Source organism: Nerophis lumbriciformis, linkage group LG10, assembly GCF_033978685.3.
Source record: "Nerophis lumbriciformis linkage group LG10, RoL_Nlum_v2.1, whole genome shotgun sequence".
Classification (NCBI taxonomy): domain Eukaryota; kingdom Metazoa; phylum Chordata; class Actinopteri; order Syngnathiformes; family Syngnathidae; genus Nerophis; species Nerophis lumbriciformis.
Genome location: NC_084557.2, coordinates 13,039,540 through 13,059,542, shown reverse-complemented (window position 1 = coordinate 13,059,542; position 20,003 = coordinate 13,039,540). Strand labels below are relative to the sequence as shown.

The window sequence follows — 20,003 nt, the reverse complement described above, 5'->3', positions numbered from 1 at the left end:
CAACTATTTTTCACACACTGCTGCAAGAACACGGCCTCTATAATAGAGTAGGAAGTAAGACTGAGGGATGGCCTGCAGTCGTACCTCAACACAAACTGTAACTCTCACCAGGGTGCACCACAAATAATACACTAAAGCCTCAAAATCAAGTGTCTACACACAGTAGCATACTGTACAAGAATCGACATTACACTAAAATATCCCACTATCTGATCTTACTATTTTCCTTCCATGCATCCCCCCAAATCTTGTCTATGAATAATTCCAACCTTATTCACTTTGTCTGCTCATAAACAGTACTCAATGTTTTCATTAGTGCTGTCAAATGACTATTTTTTTAATATCAGATTAATCACATTTTGTAATTTGGATTAATCATGATTAATAACACATATACATTTAGATTAATCATGATTAATAACACATATACATTTAGATTAATTGTGATTAATAACACATACATTTAGATTAATTGTAATTAATCACACTTTAAATTTAGATTAATCACACTTAAATCTGGATTAGTCATGATTAATAACATACAATTAGATTAATCACACATACATCTGGATTAATAACATACATTTAGATTAATTGTGATTAATCACAATTTAAATTTAGATTAATCACGCTTTAATCATGATTAATAACACATACATTTAGATTAATCACACTTGAAATTTAGATTAACCACACTTTAATCTGGATTACTCATGATTAATAATACATATACATTTAGATTACGGTAATTGTGATTGATCACACACTTGAAATTTAGATGAATCACACTTTAATCTGGAATAATCATGATTAATCACATGTTAATACTTGCTTGCATAATTCAAATGAATTTAAATTAGAGCCCAATATTTGGACACAAATGTTATTCCACATTTTTGAATGTTTTACTTGAATGCACTTTATGTATTTCCTCAAAACTTGAACAAAGGTTTATCTAAAGTACCATCAAGTGAAATTTACCAGCTAGCACACCAGCAGGAGTCTCCTTATCAAAATGCATTCTGATGAGACTTAAACAAAACGGTTAAGGAATTTCGAGCAAATAATGCATTCAAGCAAAGCATTTAAAAAAAATTCCTGTAAGACATTTTGACATTAAAAATTTCAAAATATTTGGCTCTTTTTTAAGTTAATTGGAATTCTGCTAGCGAGTAATAACATGCGATTATTAATGATTAATTCCAATTCAAAGGTGTGATTGATCTCAATCAATCAATCAAAGTTTATTTAATCACAAGTGTCTCAAAGGGCTGCACAAGCCACAACGACATCCTCGGCTCAGATTAAAATAATTAATCAGCATGAGTAGAAACATGATTAATACGCTATTTTTGTGATTAATTACATGTATGAACTCGTTAAATTTGACAGCACTAGTTTTAAGTTATTCACGAGAATACAAATGTAGAAAAGTGCTAGAGTGCAGGGTGTCACTCTGAGCATGATGTGTTGTGTACAAAAATGTGGGGTCGGTAAAGTAATTTTGCAGACTCTTACTATGAAAAGTGCATTCAACAATAATGCATGCGATCAAATGAAATGGGATGAATAAAAAAATGCTTTAAAAACTGAAAAGTATATATTTTTTTTTAATTCCAAATGACTGGCAATACAAATATGGGGAAAAAAAAGGAAACAACTGGAAGAATGAAGTTTGTGTCACCAAAATGTTGTGTATTTGTGGACATGTCAGTTCATCAGTAATTCCATCTGCACCAGTCTGGCATTGGTGTCTCCAGCCATGTTGTAGGGGATCATGCCAGCGAAGGTGATCAGGGCTCGAGCTTGGCTGCGCAGCTGCTGTGATCACAAGACATCAAGAGATGGTTGACTTTGTCTCTATGTTCTCCAAATGTGATGGTTGTACAGTGTGGAAGGGTGCAACAGTGCAATGTAATTGTCATTAGATCTATCAGGACAGCAACTTTGGGTTCACATAAGTGAGGAACAGGATCTTTTAGTAGCATGTGCCATAATTATGGCCGTTTGTATTTGACTTCTACAGAGCAGCTACATACGACTACCAGCAAGGAGAGCTTAGTAGATCTTCGTGTCTGCATCGCTGCTTCGTATTTTCTGCATCCCACGAAAACAGTCCGTTTAATTAACCTCGCCTTATGCCCCCCTCCTCTAGGTATGCCTCCCACCGAGCCCACTTCGCTGTGATTGGTCACACTCCCGAGGACCTTTGAAGTCGTTTTTGAACATGCGCAACAAGCTAACACTGTAAACATTGTATAACATTTCGGAAGCAGAGCGTGTAGAGGTATTGTTTACACGGTATAGCTATGTCAGTAAGTTCGGCATGCATTCATGTCAGTACGACGCCACTGTTTAAAAAAAGAATGTGCATTGGTACAATGAAATTGTAACAACTTTTATCGACAAAAAATAATAGGTAACCTTTAAGGTCACGCTTCGGTTCATTTTCACATTCAATAAGGGAACAAAATGCTGAAAGTTGCTTAGCTTTTGTGTAAAGAGCATTAATATAAGTCAGTGATTCTCAAACTGAGGTACGTGTACCACAAGCTTCATCTAAAGGCACGCCAAAGAACCACGTGATTAAAGTATCAATCAATCAATGTTTTATATAGCCCTAAATCACAAGTGTCTCAAAGGGCTGCACAAGCCACAACGACATCCTCGGTACAGAGCCCACAAGTAGTGTTTTATTTTCCTATATTCAAACAGTGTCACTGTGTGTAATGTTACAGTGGCCAAAAATATAAATATACTTAACCTCTACCTTGTTATCAATGAATACTATTACGCTACTGTATTGAACTTTGGTCATTATGGTGGTACTTTGAGAGCAACATTTTTTCTAAGGTGGTCATTGGTGAAAAACATCTTTGGTGAAAAAAGTTTTGAGAACCACTGATATAAGTAATTTTAAATTATGGACCTTAGTACTTCAGTAATTTTAATTAGGAAAGTTATAATATGTGTTTTGTACTAACAAGATCATGTTCAACTTTTCCCCTTTTTTTTTTTTAAAAACATTTTTGGCGATCGTTTTACTTTAACACTAAAGTGCTTTTCCATCAGCTCTGATGCACTTTAACTACAATGGTCATTTTATTCCTGATCTGTCTTAAAATAAGATAATTCAGCAAACTACTGTTACGTGTACGTGTTATATCCCAGTCTGTGTCTTTTATTGCACAGTTTATGAGGTCTGATGTTGGTGTTGTTTGTTTTATGTTTTAATGGACATTGTTGAATGTATCATCAAACTGCTGGAGATGGAAATTAGCCTCTGGCTAGTGGCTACAATCTGGCACATTTACATTTTTATGTCCATTAATGCTCATTATCCCAAGTAAGAAATAAAGATACATTATTTTTCACAAGTAAACATGAAAAATTGCAAACTTCAAGCAGGTAAATAAATATATGATAAATAAAATTCAAATAAAAAAATACTGTAAATGAAATAAACACATTACAAAAATAAATAATAAAAACTTAATGTAAAATATAAAAATAACATATACATGAAACAATACAGTAAATAATTGTTTACAAGGTACTAAAATTAGAGAAAGGCTTTATATATGAGCAGCCAATAAAAGATAAAAATCCCACAGTCAATTCTAACTTAATGCAATGTTTGAGTTAAACCCTTTAAATCTAAATGCATGACCCATAAAAAATAGACTTATTTATTGTTGTTGAATAATATGAGGAAGTCAACATTTGAAATAGGTGGCAGCCCATTAGCTATAGAAAAAAAGCTAAAAACATGCCCAGGTAGCATTGCAAACATATTGATGCGCTAACTTTTCCAGCAGGGGCAACTTCACTCTGTTCACTTACCAGCAATCTATATTGTGGACATCGATGGTATGGCGTTAATTGCGCCCTCTAACGGTTTCTCACAAATAACACGATTAGATAATGGCTGTATTGCAGGGAAATCTAAACTTTTTCCACCCGGGGCCACATACATAACATTTAAAAGATGTGGAATACCTCTTTTTTTAATTTAACAATGCTAGAACAAATTTAATGTACATTAATATGTATTAAACTGCCTGAACAGAACATCCGCATCTTAGCTTTGTGTTATATGTTACAAAGAAAATTGGTGTCATATCTAATAATAAACCATCCATTTTCTACCGCTTGTCCCTCTTGGGTTGCGGGGGGGCTAATATATGTCATTATTTATTGACTAATAAGACAAACTGCAGGCTGCATTTTCTAAACGAACATTACTAACCTCACTGATTTGAATAATAGATTTAGTTCTGCATGGTTGCCACCATAAAATCAATTTATTATGCCAATTATTCTTAACAAGTCTTATTGTGCGGAATCAGAAAAAACAAAACAAAAAACAGGTAAATGTTTGCACCATTGCATAGTTTTTTTTGTCGCTAATCATAAGATAATCAAAATGTAGGAATCCCTGCTAACGAGCTCATTCATTGCGAGTGAGGCAAATGCAAGAACACTTGCAAGTCGGTGCCATTTTTTTAAGCGGTGAAGAGTCACGACACTGCCTACTGTAATGGGTTCCAATAGCTCTCCTCAAAAGCTCACCTTTTATTTGTAAAATAATGTTTGACTGTGTTTTCTAATGAGCTTCTCCTCACCGTGTCTCGGTCATCCAAGGTTCTCTGAGCTCGTCCCGGAGTACCTGCTGGCGCACCCTTTAGACGCTTGTACTGCGTGAACAGGATGTTCATAGAGGCAAGTAAGACCTCTGACAAGTTGTGACGCACCTACAGAGGGGGGGAAAAGAGCTCTTGAAACATGTCAGAATAGGAATGTTTCTATTTGCATTCAAGTATTTTCTCTCACCTCGTCACTGAAGTTCCTAAAGGCTGCCACTCTCTCCTCCACACTGTCCTGGCTGAGGGGTAGAAGTTTGAGACGCTCCATCACCTGACAACATAAACGCTGTTAGCTTTGCATATTCCTCTCCCTTCTGACACTGATGAATAAATCTCTATTGTCATTGCACCATGGTGACAAAAACAGCAAGTAACTGTACAATGGAACCCGCTGATGTCGACGGTAAATACAGTAAAAGAGGCATTGACATAAGCAATTGTCGACATGTACAAAACTCAAGCCAGCCATATGCTTGTGACTTTAAACCACAGGTGTCAAACTGAAGGCCCGGGGGCCAGTTCTGGCCTGGCACATCATTTTATGTGGCCTGTGAAAGCCTGGAAAAAATGGGTTTCAATAAAATACTTTTTTTTTTTACTACCGGTAAATGCATTTGTTCTTTAAATTTTGACAGAAAAAAAATGCATATTTTAAACTTTATTATCTGATCATGCCAATTATATTATTATATACTGTTTTGCAAAACTACATGTGTAAGATAAAAACAAATAGTTAAATATCTGCTTGTCACCTTTATTTACGATTTTAAAGAGAGTTATACCCCAAAAAAACCTAATGATCAAATGCATATGCATTTCGATTGATCATGATTAATCACAGGTTATTACCCGCATGCGTAATGTAAATACTTTTTTTTTTTTAAATTACTGTCCTCAATGAAAAATAGTTTGACACCCCTGCTTTGAGTGGACATTTTTTTTAACCTTTGGCAGTTTGACGACACCAATTTCCTCCTCTTGAGCATATTTTCATTTAGAATTGCCTGTATTTTGTATATTTCATAATAAGGGTGCTGAAAAAAAATCAGTTGACATTTGAATTGCAATTCTAATTGAAAATAGTTATATTTTCAAAAATCCATTTACCGTATTTTTCGGACTATAAGTCGCAGTTCTTTTCATAGTTTGGCCGGGCTCCAGTGCAACTTATATATGTTTTTTTCCTTTTTTATTATGCATTTTCGGCAGGTGCGACTTATACTCCGAAAAATACGGTAATCTTTTCTTTTTTTTTAAAGAACTGTAAATCAATTTTAAAATACTTTTTTAAGCCATCTGCAGCTTACTCGTTGTGCATGTACGTCATATGTCAGTAGCCAAGAGGATCTTTTGCAAATTGTTTTAAAAATGTTTTATTCTAATTTTTATACCAAATAATATACTGCGAGAATCGGTTTCAATCGACAATCGTGTTGAATTGAGAATGATTCTGAATCAAATCGTTACCCCAACAATCGAAATCAAATCGTTAACTGTTGCAAAAGTCATATCCATATTTTATATTGTTTTAGCAGAGTTGCTGCAGTAGTTTTGACTACAAGGACAACAATTTTGTGCATGTGCAAAATGTTCTCCCGGTGGCTAAAAACCTGGAAACAATCTGAAAAAAATGTATTGTGCTACAATCAAAGTTAATATTTTGCACCTTTTGATGTTGTGTTACAAGAAATTGGTAATGTGTCGTTTCACGCTGCTTAGTAATAATGATGAAGTCAACAATGCTGACACATGTCAACATAAATCAACCAGTCATACAAATGACTACTTTGGGTCTCATATTTTATCTCAATAAATGCAGTTAAGTGTATGTTAATCTCTACTTAAGCGGGCACTCTTTAGTAATAAGAAAAATCCGGTTGGCCGAGACTTAATGATTTGGTTGACACAGAAGGATGTTCGACATAAGCGGGTTCCACTGTACATTTTTTCTGTCGAAGCCCTCACATCATATGCTCTGTCAACATGACCTGCATGGTACTCGTCAAAGAAGGTCATCAGGTCTAATAGAAGATAGAAAGTGCTATCGACAAATTTGTCTCCAGCAATTCCTTGAGAGCGATACCTGCAAGGGGAAAATAACAGGCTTTAAGCAAATCTATTTGCATAGACATGATTAAAATAGTGAATTGTGTTGGTCCTGACCGCTCAGCGATGGCGACAGCAGTGTTTTTTAGCCTCTCCTTATTGGACTGAGGAGCGCTGATTTGGGCAATGACAGGACTCAACAACTTGTTCATAAGCTCCAACACCTTGTCTGGATTCTTCACAGGCGAAGTGGAAAAAGGGTTAAAAGATGAGACGGCTGTGATCTGGAGGAAACTGGGTTGAAGGTGAATCTGTACTCACCTTGGCCAGCTCATAGAGTCTGACTGCTTCCTCAAACAAACCCTTGTTCTCTGCCTCCAAGGCCACTTTACTAATGATGGCTCTGGTGTCTCCTGCAAACTTATCAATGACTCCAGGCTAGAGGAACACAGACACAGACTGAGGCAAAAAGCTGATGTGAAATTGCCAAGTAAAAACCTACAAAGAGGTGACTGAGGACATTTGTAGTTGCATGCTTGATCTCCACTCAACTGAACATTTTCAACTTGTAAAAATTTAGCTTTGAGCTGTTTACAGGCTTTGTGAATGTAAAACACTTCGATCTAAGGTTAATTGGGGAGCTAAAGCAGTGTTTCCTCTGTTTCCATATGACCAACTTTTTGTATGATTTGACAGCATTTTTTGGAAAGTTTTGCTCTGCTTCTTGTATACCAGCGAAAACAAATTACTCAATAAGGTGAGAAACACCATTGAATAAAAAAAAAAAACTTGTAGCAAAGTACTGAGAAGATGTCCTTGTGGGTCTCCCCTCCTCGCTGCTTTCTCTAACAAGTAGCTTCAATAAAGGTAAAAGTGATATAGTCACCCCTTGTTTATGACCGCGAGACATAGGAATAATTAAATATACATAGAATATTTTCATAGCTGGCGCATTAAAAAATTGTTTACAACCTTCTAAATACGTTTTTCAATGTTATGAGAGCCCTCTAGAGTTTAAATAAGTTACTTTTGCACTTCTTTAATCCAATATAGGAATGCTGCCTGAAGTTGAGCCATTTATTGGCCAAGAGATTGAACAGTGCACTCTGGTTGGTTTAGTCTCTTCTAGTGGCCAATAGTTTTGTAGTGTTGATGTCTTTAGTTCATTTAGCCATTGTTATGCTTGAGCGATACTTAATTTAGGTCAAAACTCTTGTAGACTATGCTTCAGATAAAAACACAATTAAATCCACAACATGGTGAAGCCTCAATATTTGAAGCGCCATGTGGCAAGAGAGTATTACATTTTTATTTAACTCTTTTATTTGTAATTTATATGTATTTCACATTGTTTTATTCACATCAAACTCAAAGTATTCTCTATAACATGTGTTTTATGTTTATAATTTTGAGTGTCTGAAACGGATTAATTGGAAAAACATTGCTTTGGTTTTTGTCAGATTTTTTGGGGAAAAAAATCCCAAAGAAAAAAAAAAAAGACTGTCTTACCTTCCTGCTTCCGTCCTTCTCCAGTCTTCCCAGCAACATGTCAAACTTTTAAGAGAAAAATACAAATATCCAATCCAATTACAACTTGCTCTGAACATTTTTTAATCAATTTAGCTCAGTAATTGGAAGTAATTTGCTAATGCTTCCTGCAGCTATTAATTCAATCAGTCCACTGATGCCACACTAATAATGATCACGCCCATCAACAAACCATCCTGAAGTTGATTCTGATTCAATTTTGACACATGTGTACCTGAATGAGGTCAATCACAACTTAAGGTTTATATACTAGCATAGAACTTCAACATGTGCATTGTTTTGTTTTTCCAAAATTGACAAGTAAAAAAGGCAACCAGTTCTTCACTGGTCATCTTTTTACTATACAGAAAATAGGTGACCCACCTCTCGACTTTCAATCACAAGTTCACTGACGCATCGCATGAACATGTTCTCTCCCTGGCTGTCTTTCTCATTGCTGCAGATACACATTGAAAGCATTAAAAAGTATTGTGGACAAACCATAGCATACAGTACGTCTTGTGAATTTACCGTAAGAAGTAAAAGTACTGCAGGGCTTCCCGTGGATCCGTGGACTCAAACTTGCGAGTATAAAGCATGAGCAGGCGGATAAAGTTGAGGCGTCGTACAGTGGGAAGGTCACCAGGTTCTTGACTCACTGGACAGAGACAATGATTTAAAATCTAAATAGTCTCTTTTTCATACTGCCCTGCCTCTGTGTTCTTTTACTCACACAGCTGAGCGCTTTGCCCAGAAGACTTGAGGAGCAGTCGCAGCTCGTACAAGACCAGCGCTACGTGTACGGCATGACTGCGTAGTCGCTCAACGCGGAACAAGAAAGCCACAGCGGCCTCAAACTGAGCTGTGAGGAATAACACTTGGAAATACAGGAATGGCTGCTGGCTCGCAGAAAAATGGGATTCGCCTGTTGGATAGAGCAAAGAAAGAAGCATCAACCTTTAAGCACTTTTTTCTTTTTGAGTATCCTTTTTTTACATAGTGGCAGGGGCATTTATTCATTAAACTGCATGGGGATCAAGCTTCTTTTAGAGATGAGGTTATTTTGGGGGTATGCCTTAATTTATTTATTTACAATATTACACAATACATCGGAACCCATTTAATTTGGTCCCACTTATGTCGACAACTTGTGTTAACCAACTCATAGTCTTGGTCCAGTGTCTTTTTCTTATTGCAAAAAAGCAAGTCTTCGTTGTGTGTCAGCCACTTTTGTCAATATAAAATTTGAGAGCCAAACTGGTAATTTATATGACAAGTGGCTCAGTTTATGGCGACATATCGTAGTATTAACTTCAACAATAGCAACGTAACTGTACTAGTCACAAAGCATTAAAATGTGCATACAGTGATTTCCTGTTCACTGCAAAGTGAACTTCAAAAATAAAAGCATGTCCGTGTTAACCTGGATTCTACCACGGTAACTATTAAAATGTGCCCATTTCTTCTTACTTTTTCAATTTGTTAGCCACCGGAAGAAAGATTTATGCATGTACGAAAGCCTTATTGTCATTGTAGTCAAGATTTACAACAAGATTACCACAGCAGTTTTGTTAGATCAAAGTATAAAATATAAGAACTGAAATCAAATTAGACATGGCTCTGGCCAAAGTTCCAAGTAAATATGTACTATTACTAATAATATACTACTATACTCTCGCTCAATTAGAATATTTTTGAAAGCTAATTATTTTCAGTCGTTCAATTTAAAAAGTGCAACTCTTACATTCTAAAGATTCACTACAGAAAATAATGTATTTCTTAATACTTTTGTTGGTTATAGTGTATAGCAGGGGTGTCAAAAGTGCGGTCCGTGGGCCATTTTCGGCCCACAGTTAACTTTTTTGTTGCCCCCGTCATGTTTTCAAAATTAAATATTTATTCATTATTAATGATGTATACTCAACTATTTGCTTTGTCACATACAGCACAAAGGCTAAGATAACAATGTTTATTTTTTTTACAAATCTTAATGTATAAAATGCATGAGTGTACCACCCGCATTCTTTACTTATTTTTTTTACTATGCAGCCCTCTGTGGAAAAAGTTTAGACAGATTCAGTATTTCGTAAAATGTGAAAAGTTGTGAAAAGGTTAAATATTGGTTCAGGCTGTAATAAAAAATTAAAAGCAAAACTTTTTCAAAAACTGTCTTAATTGAACTCCTGAAATCAAATTTATTTTGCACCATATTCAAATTTATTGAAACGCACTTGTTAGGGATGTGAATCTTACAACAACTCACGATTAGATTGTGATTCTTGGGCTGACCATTCTATTCAGAATTGATTCAACATCACTTTCGATTCAAATAGATACTCGCATGTTAATATTTTGTATAAAATATTAATAAAACCTTTTCAAAACAAGTTAAAGGTTACAAAAGCTCAGCTGACGTATGACATAAGAAATATATATTTAAAAATCCCTTCTTAAAAAAAAAAAATATATACATATATATATATTTTTTTTAAATAAATTTATATATTATATACACATTTTTGAATATATATACATATACACACACACACACACACACACACACACACACACACATATATATATATATATATATACTTTTATTGTTTTTAAACTTTAGCTTTACTTAAAATGTACAAGTGCTCGGGGTGCTCAAAATGTTTGATTGCAATACGAAACTTAATTTGTATTATTTCTGATTCTAATTCGAGTCATAATTTAAAAAAATCGATAATAAAAAAATAAAAAATATTATATATATATATATATATATATGTATATATATATATATATATATATATATATATATATATTGATGTGATTAATTACATGAGTTAACTCATTCATTTTGAAAGCTCTACTTTTATTGTTTTTAAACTTTAGTTTTACTTCAAATGTACAAGTGCTAGGGGTGCTCAAAAAATTGTATTGCAATCCAAAACTTAATTTGTATTATTTATGATTCTAATTCGAGTCATAATTTTAAAAAATCGATAATAAAATAAAATATAAAATTATAAATAAGATATACAAATATGAATTTATTTTTAATTTACAAATATATATATATATATATATATATATATATATACATACATATAATTTATTTTTTTATATTTATTATCGATTTTTTTTTAAATTATGACTCGAATTAGAACCAGAAATATTATAAATTAAGTTTTTACAATTTTTGAGCACCCCTAGCACTTGTACATTTTAAGTAAAACTAAAGTTTAAAAACAATAAAAGTAGAGCTGTCAAAATGAATGAGTTAACTCATGTGATTAATCACAAAAAATTATTGCAATGATCACGTACACACTTTGATAAATCCTGCAATTTATTTTGGTCGTTTAAGCTCTTTTACCGTAACTGCTATACGGTCAGTGCTCAGATCAATGCATACACCAGTACAAAAATTAACAAGGAGACTCCAACTTGTGTACTCGCAGGCAAAGTTCACTCTGAAATACAGCTTAAAAGAACTTCAGATAAAACTGTTACCAAGTTATGTGCAAATAAATGACATACCTCCAAATAAAACGTTTAAAAACATTCCTGCATGACATTCTGACAATAGAATTGTATTTGTGTACAAATAATTGGAGTGTTTACTTAAGCTAATTTCAATTATGCAAGCGAATCATGATAATCATGATTAATTCAAATTCCAAAATGTGATTAATCGGATTTAATTTAAAAATAATAATAATTTGACAGCCCTAAATAGAAAACTAAAGAAATTGCACTGTGCAGAACTGATCCAAATGCACATAGCTACCGGTACTTGGAACCATAAAATGGAGTCGCACACAACACTGTACATCACAGATGCTACGCCATCTCTACTCTGAGGGAAAAAAATATTTATTCACACAATGTAAGGTTATCTTCAATACTTCATAGGGTACACTGTTTACAATGTCTAAGAGGCAGCTTGTAAGACGCTACACCTTAATCCATATGAAAGACTCTTTATGTGTCTCCATAGGTGCTGCTGTTTTTGTTAACAACGGCACAGGAACTGAACTGCTCGGTTTAGCAATTACGTCTTTAATGTCTAGCAGCTAAAAACTGATGCATTCAGAACTACCACCTGGTATGAATTATTAGAGGAGAGGCTCTTAGCAAATACCATTTAACAGAAATGTGTGCTTACTGCAGGCTTCAAGTTTGCATGCATCACAGTAAAATGAGTGCAGGTTCCACATTAGTGAGCACAGAGTAGCACAGAGAGAACAGCAGAGAAAAAAATCCCAGCCAGTTTACAACAAAATGTGTATGTGCACAAAAATACAATTAAATTTATCCAAACAGTGACTGTCTAATCCCTTGCCACTAAATAACATGAGCCGCACAATTTGCCATCTGACAGTTTCACCATGGCAACTAACATGTAAGTAGACGACTTTTGAAAACATGCACAGGTACTTAGTCATCAAGTTTACTTTTTAATTATAATGCTTAATCCTCTTGCTGCCTTCAACTTTGCGGAGTAGAACAGGGTGGACTATGTCAGCCATTTTATAGCCTTATCTCAGACTGGCAGCGCTTTAGTTCAAAAAGCACTGAGCATACGAGAAAAGAGAGAGGGAGCAAGCGAGAACGAGGAGAAAAGGGATGAGGGAGAAGAGATAAAGAGGGTGGATGTTGGAGAAAGAGCAAATGTACAAGTGAGGGGTGAAAAAAAAAGAAAGAATATCAGTGGGAGGGAGGATGGTGCAAAAACAACAGAACGAGAGGGAAGAATGACAGAAAAGAAGGCAAACGTCAGGGACAGAGGCAATGCGAGGCGGGCAAGTGCTGGCAGAAACCAAGAGAAGGCTTTGGGCTTCATGTCATGCTGTGAAGCAAGATGGAGGACAACAAGGAAACATGGTGCCAGGCAACGCAGGGTGCCGTGGCACAGAGGGAAAACAGAATGAGGCTTGAGGCTGCGGTTCCCGCTGGGCAGAGGGGGTGAAAACTATTGAGTGCAACCGACAGTCTTATCAGAATTCAGCAGGGTCATTTTGTGAGGACAGCCAGGGAAAGAAACTACAGTATTGGGATTATGTGTGTGTTGTGGGTATGTGCTATTTTTTTTTTTTTAACTTCTTGACTGCAGATGTGGTCACCTGTGAGCTTGCTAGAAAAAGCAACTCCGGTGCCTTGCAAAAGTATTCATCCTTATCTTTTTATTGCTTAAAATTATGGTCCATTTCATTTGGCTTTTTTTCTTTTTACAAGAGTTCACATACTGTATTGTATCGTGACTCGTATCGTATTGTGAAGTTCTTGCTAATACCCCAACCCAGATCCGGACACTCCACATTTTCCCCATTCCTCGTTATAAAACAGCTCAAACTCTGTCAGGTTGCTTGGGGTCGGGGTCGTGAACAGCTCTTTTTAAGTCCAGTCACCAATTCTCAATTGGATTGAGATCTGGGCTTTCACTTGGCCACTCTAAAACATTGTGCTTGTTGTCTTTGAACCAACTCTGTGTAGCTTTTGCTGTGTGATTGTGGTTGTTGTTTTGCTGGAAAATAATTAACTTCTTAATTCTTCCAGCATAAACTAATTCATATGCTGGAAAATAATGTTTCTGCATTCATGTTCCCCTCTACCTTTACAAGCCTTCCAATGCCTGTTGTTGAGAAGTAACCCCTCAATGGTGTGATTGTGGTGATGTGCACCAACTGTCATTTTAAGTTAATCTTTTTTTGGACTTTGTAATAACAATGAATTTTACCGAGTCTAGTCATGTGTCTGGCTATGCTCAATTGAGAGTGCCTGTGGGGGGGAAGACCCGTCTTTTCGTGTCGTCCTTGCCAGTGGCTGTCAAAGGGTACCAACTTGTCGGAATACCTACTCAGACGTCTTATGTCCAGGTGAGATGCATGATTATGATCTAGAATAAACTTACAGCGAGCAAGAAAGCGAGGGAACAACAGACCACTCCATGATGTAAACATAGACACACGGAAGTGATCACGGCGCCGCTATAAATTGTTTGTCTGCGTTAGCGCTTATAATAACAATCACTAATGCTTGGTTAATATTCAATTCACGAAATGCAAATGGAGTATTGTTGGCCATTTTTGAATGGTTTTATGGGCAAAATAGAGGAGCTCCCATTGGCTCCGTTGTAAGTGGACTTGTATTTACAAGTTAGAATGCATTAAAAAAAAAAATCCAACCATCGTCTTTCGTAATGATTGTGAACGTTAGGCAAAATTCCAAAAAGAAAGTGCAGTTCCCTTTTAGAGGGGGTGAATATTTGTACAAACATTTATTTTACATGATACATTTTTAAATTAATACACACCAGTAAAAAATCTGTTTTCACTTTGAAATTAAATTAGCTTTTTGTTTCTAATTCTGGTAAAAAAAAAAAGCCAAGTTAAATTGACCATAATTTAATTTATTTCATTATACGAGTTATAAGGCTAAAAGGCTGAAGGCCGTGTTCCTCCACTTGCTACTTTAAATGTTCATCAGAGTATGATCCAGATTTGCATGAACGAATTAACTATTTTTCCTACTTAAAATAAGAAAGTAGTCTGCATTTGCTTTTGCTTTTCAGTCACACTTTGTGGCTTCTTGCTCAACTAAATTAGTTGACAATTGTCCTTCAACTAAAAGACATATTTAAATAAAAAAAAGTAATTGTTCAACGTTATTTATTTTATGTTATTTACTTAATCTAGTTGATTCAAACAATAATGTGTTGTAAAATGCAGTTGCTATAACTAATACATGTTTAATTGTCCTGTTATGTGGTTTTGGAATAATATTGTATTTTCGACTGGACACTCACTTTCTATCTAATTCTTAAATTTTACATTTACAAACTACAAAGCTAACACAGATTCCTCTGTCGTTTCCACCACCGCAATACAATTCTAGAACACTGATGGAAAACGCGACAAAAAGATTCAAGAAAATATAACTTAAGTGTGACCTGTAGGTGTGTAACAGACCGTTACTACATACCGTAGTCCTCCAGCAGTTGTTTTTGGAGCTGTGGCAAGGTCAGTCTGTCCTGAGGGGAGCTGCTGCCATCATCATCGAAACACACCTGACTCAGCTGCAGAGAGCAAGAAATGTGTAATCATACATAACCAATACGTAACCACAATCCAAATGAAAATAAATAGAAACTAAACAAAAAGCTAATAAATACTACAGTGGAACCCGTTTATGTTTTGACGCACCAGACTGCTGTCGACATTAGTGGTTTTTAACGTAAAAGAAATCCAAACTAAAACTGAATATAGCTGGTTTGTCTTAGATAATGTTTCGTCTCTCATCCAATTAAGCTTCATCAGTTAGACATTGCTTGCATATTGCGACTTTGGCCAGAGACAGTTTTGGCATGGTTTTCCTCTATATGATACTTTATATTCTTATCTAACAGAGGTGCTGTGGTACTTTAATTTCATATCTTGATTACAATGACAAGACTTTTTAATGGGTATATTCTGCCATGCTTTTATTGTGAAGGTTACTCTTCACTGAACAGGAAGTCACCCTTTAGGTGTTTTAACTGTGTCCAACTAGACAGTATTTATGGTTCTGTTTCACACTGCTTAGTGATAATTATGAAATTCTACAACACATGTTGACATAAATACACCCATTCTTCATAGAAATGAACAATCTTAGGTCCTCAAATTTTATGCCGGCCATGTACACTTTACATTGAAGTTGACTTAAGCAGGCACTTAAGTAATAATAAGTACACAGTTGACCAGGACTTGAAAAATTAGTGGACATAGACATGTCGACGACTTCAATGGGTTCTTAGAACCTTAAACCGGTATTAAGCAATTGTGTAGGACTCTACCAGATAGTACTATCAACAGACATACACGTTACCTTAAGCCAAAGATAGTCTTCAGTCTTGTCTGCCACTTCTCCGTGGTTATCGCTAATGTCACATTTGCCGATGAGACAGTAGACAGCTCTCTTGTAAGGGTCTGCGCTGTTCCTCAGCACTCTGCGGTAGTGTAGACGAAGCTTGTTCTCTGAAGTTGGGGAAAGACTTAAAAAAACAAACAGATGTAATACTTAGAGGGGCATTCTATTACAGTCTAGACTTGAGTGAAATCTCAACAAGCTGCTGCACATTTCTCACCGTCTGTCAGGGCTGTTTGCGTACTCTTGAAACCAGGTCTTGAACTCGCCAAGCTGGTGTTGCACTCGGTTGATTACGTGCATCGCTGCCGTTAGGTCTCCGCAACGTAGACAATAGTAGATCACAGCCCAAACTGGGTGGCCCTCGATTTCACCATCCTGGATAAGCAGACATCAAACAATTAAGATTAGAAGGAAAATAACCCTCATTTTGCTACAACATATTAAAATGTTTTATCTTAACGGCCTGATATACGAACCCCTCATTTATTTTATCTTAACGGCCTGATATACGAACCCCTCATTGTACAAACTTTTCGATTTCCGAACCACAATGCTTTGTAGAACTAACCTTGTCTCAGTGTACGAATGTTTCATCCACCCATTTACCTGCAGAGCAGCCATTTTGTGCACGGCGTTGTGGGTGAGCTCATTGATCTCCGATGATCATTCAGTCTGCAGTGTACTGCTATTGTGTGTTTCTTAGCCTTTTTTTATTTGTATTTTTTTCTAGTTTTGCTAGATCAATATAAGTGAGAGACATTTATGATCGAGAATAAACTTTCTTGAGCTCCGAGGCGACAAAGCAGCTCACCAGCTCATGACGTCAATATAACATCAACAAGCTAGTTAGCGCTCTGTGACAATGCGCCACTAAAATAGTTTGTATGGGTTTGCGCTTATGATAAAAATATCACTAATACTTGGTTAATATTCAAGTCACAAAATACTTGGTTAATATTCAAGTCACAAAATGTAAATTGAGTATTGTTGGCAGTTTTTGGATGGCTATTTAGAGGGCCTCCCATCAACTCCATTATAAACTGACTTATTTACGAGTTAGAATGCATTAGAAAAAATACATCCGTCTTTTTGTCTATCATAATGATTGTGAACGATTTCCAAGAAAAGTGCAGTTCCCCTTAAAGCTTTATAAGCAGAGGATACTTTCTTGTGTCTGATGCAGTTGTTGCATACTTATAATATACATTATTGAAGTAAAAGCAATTCTATGAATCAGGGATGTGATTGGGGAAATACTAAAAAATAAATAAATATTTGGAATAGTGGATCTTGAAATCCCTACATTTATCTGAGGTTATTTACAAACTCTTTCTATTTTCACATGATAAATTATATTTTACATTTCTAAATAAATATACATTTAAAACGTGAACAAACTGAAATCAAATAACATAACTACTTTACTTTAGTACAAGATGAATGCTAATGTTAAGACAGGTTACCTGCAAGCAAAGATGCTTCATCTGCAAATAAGTCAATAAATGTGGCTAACATCTTATGGGGGTTGATAGGTTTTATATTTTCTATATGGCTGAAATTCCATTTTGACAGTATAGTTTAAGCACTTTTGCCAAGTATTAGTCCAGTCTTACTTCAATTTGCCTGGCTTCTGTGAACAAAGCACAGTAGGTATACTGATGTCATGATTAATTTTATGTACATATGTAACACTCTCCAAATTTTGCCGAGCATAGACGCTAATTAGCTATGATTAGCATATCAATTAACGGTAATTGAGTTTCTATGACAAAAGACAGTTGGCATGATCATCTCAACAGTGCTCAGACGAAATATGTAGTTAACAGGTTTTACAAGTGCAACTGAACTCAAGTCCACAATCGACATAAGAGATTACTTTACCACAGGGGTGCCCATTACGTCGATCGCGAGCTACCGGTCGATTGCGGAGGGTGTGTCAGTCGATCGCCCGCCAGGCATTAAAAAAATAGACCTAAAAATGAGTCACTTCAATCAAGTCACTTTCGTCACTTGATCGACATTCACGGCACCTGAGGGTCTTCTGAGATGACGCTGGCTGCTGCAAGGTCATTATTAAGAAAAAATGACCGACAGGAAGGCAAGAAACACTTTTTATTTCAACAGACTCTCTCGCCGTACCTGCCGTCAAAACTCTAAAGACCGACTGCACAGTTCCTGTCTTCACAATAAAAGTGCTGCTTCATCCTGACTGCGCTAACAAAACAAGAGTCTCAGAAAGCTGGCGTGCACAAGCTAGCAAGCTACGGAGTTTGCCGCCAATGTATTTCTTGAAAAGTGTATAAAAATAAGATGCCAAAAACTAACCACTTTCATGTGGTATTGGACAGAAAGGACTTTTTTTCTCCTACATTTGAAAATGCGGACGTTATCAGCACTACTGTCTGATTTCAATCAATGCAAGTCATCAGAATCAGGTAATACACCAACTTATATTCTTGTCTTCATGAAATGAATCTAAATGTGTTAAACATGCTTGTATTATCATTAAACACCTTTAACTTGTTAACAACAATGTCTCTTTCATAAATAAATACATATAAATTATATATATGAATGAGGTAGATCCCCTCCACTTGGTCAATTGAAAAGTAGCTCGCTTGCAGAAAAAGTGTGGGCACCCCTGCTATACCAGCATGAAAATATTCGTTCTCACCTGACTGTGGCACCATATCAGAGAAAATACGACGCAAAGTTTAGACAAATTAACACACTGAAGAGTTGATTGATTGAATACTTAACTAAATTACGAGGCTGACATGGTCACCACATGTGTGTATAAAGCAGCCCCCGGTGAATGAAGGAGTTACCTGCATGCCGGGAAGGGGGCCTGGTAGTTTAATGTTAAGGAAGCTGCGGACAAGTTGGTACGTTCCCGGCACTCCTCCCAGTTGTGCCTGATGAAGGTTCCCAAACACTGTCACCATCGTGTAATTTTTATAACTGGGAGAGAGGAGACAAAAACACATTCAGGTGAGATTTGAGCTGCTATACTTTCACAATCCTTTCAAACCCTTAAAGAGGATGACTAGCCTCTAGAAGTTTACCTGTTCTCAAGGCAGCTAAGCGCCTGCCGCACAAAGGCCATTTGCATCTCCACTGAAGTGCGACTCTTCAGTGTATCTTTGGATGGAACTAGCAAAACATCGGTCATCTGTTTCACCATCAGCCACATGTCTGACACATTCTAGACAAAAGATGGAGGACAATGAGAAACGCTTGCATCCAGGAAAGCAGAGAGAACACTACATTTCTTTTTGCTGTTACCTTATCGTCCAAATTTTCTGCTACGGAAGCACATAAATCTCCCAGATTGGGCTGAATGTGACCATTTACAATCTTCTCGTTGAAAATGTAGATCTAAAGGAGGAAGTTAACACAAAGTAAAACAGATAACACTGAGTAGACAGAAAAATATTTAGTCATAATATTTCATAGCCACATTTGAATTCATGCAATAAACACAAAAAGCCTACCACTACATCTTCACAAGCAAAAAAAATTACGACCATCGAGTAAAATGGTTCACGACGAGAAACAACAAAAACAGAATGACGACATTGAGGAGGTCGTCGAAAAAAAAGACAAAAACAAGACAAATGATGCTGCATGCGATGTGTCGACACATAGTGATGAAACAAACACACAGAGGGGAAGGTCAGAGTAGACGATGAAGGGGGAGAGCCTCAATTTACCCATAATCCTCTTCTACCGGCCTGTCAATCAATATGTTTGATCGACACTCCTGTGACCTCGTTCCAATGTAATGTTTAATGCATTGCTGCATTTGAGTTGAGATTGTATTACAGCACATGTAAATTCTGGTTTTAAGTATATCAGAATATTTTGTACACTATGTTATGGACA

The 20,003-nt window shown here is 36.0% G+C and overlaps 1 protein-coding gene across 3 annotated transcripts in view; it reads right to left on the bottom strand.

The window, feature by feature from the left end:
- Window positions 1-1,590: 1,590 nt before the first annotated feature.
- Window positions 1,591-20,003, bottom strand: part of nup93 (nucleoporin 93) — a 57,893-nt gene continuing 39,480 nt past the window's right edge. For 2 of the 3 annotated variants that reach the window (XM_061970243.1, XM_061970245.2), the window contains 16 exons: window positions 19,404-19,496; window positions 19,184-19,323; window positions 18,947-19,079; window positions 16,336-16,493; window positions 16,077-16,242; window positions 15,192-15,285; window positions 8,953-9,144; window positions 8,751-8,877; window positions 8,604-8,676; window positions 8,202-8,246; window positions 7,014-7,130; window positions 6,810-6,928; window positions 6,612-6,729; window positions 4,834-4,917; window positions 4,626-4,754; window positions 1,591-1,821 (listed from right to left, as the gene is read on the bottom strand). In XM_061970243.1, the coding sequence (XP_061826227.1) occupies window positions 1,711-1,821; window positions 4,626-4,754; window positions 4,834-4,917; window positions 6,612-6,729; window positions 6,810-6,928; window positions 7,014-7,130; window positions 8,202-8,246; window positions 8,604-8,676; window positions 8,751-8,877; window positions 8,953-9,144; window positions 15,192-15,285; window positions 16,077-16,242; window positions 16,336-16,493; window positions 18,947-19,079; window positions 19,184-19,323; window positions 19,404-19,496 (1,899 nt within the window). In that variant the 3' untranslated portion in view covers window positions 1,591-1,710. The remainder of the gene's footprint in view (window positions 1,822-4,625; window positions 4,755-4,833; window positions 4,918-6,611; window positions 6,730-6,809; window positions 6,929-7,013; window positions 7,131-8,201; window positions 8,247-8,603; window positions 8,677-8,750; window positions 8,878-8,952; window positions 9,145-15,191; window positions 15,286-16,076; window positions 16,243-16,335; window positions 16,494-18,946; window positions 19,080-19,183; window positions 19,324-19,403; window positions 19,497-20,003) is intronic. The other variant, XM_061970244.1, reaches the window with a different exon arrangement.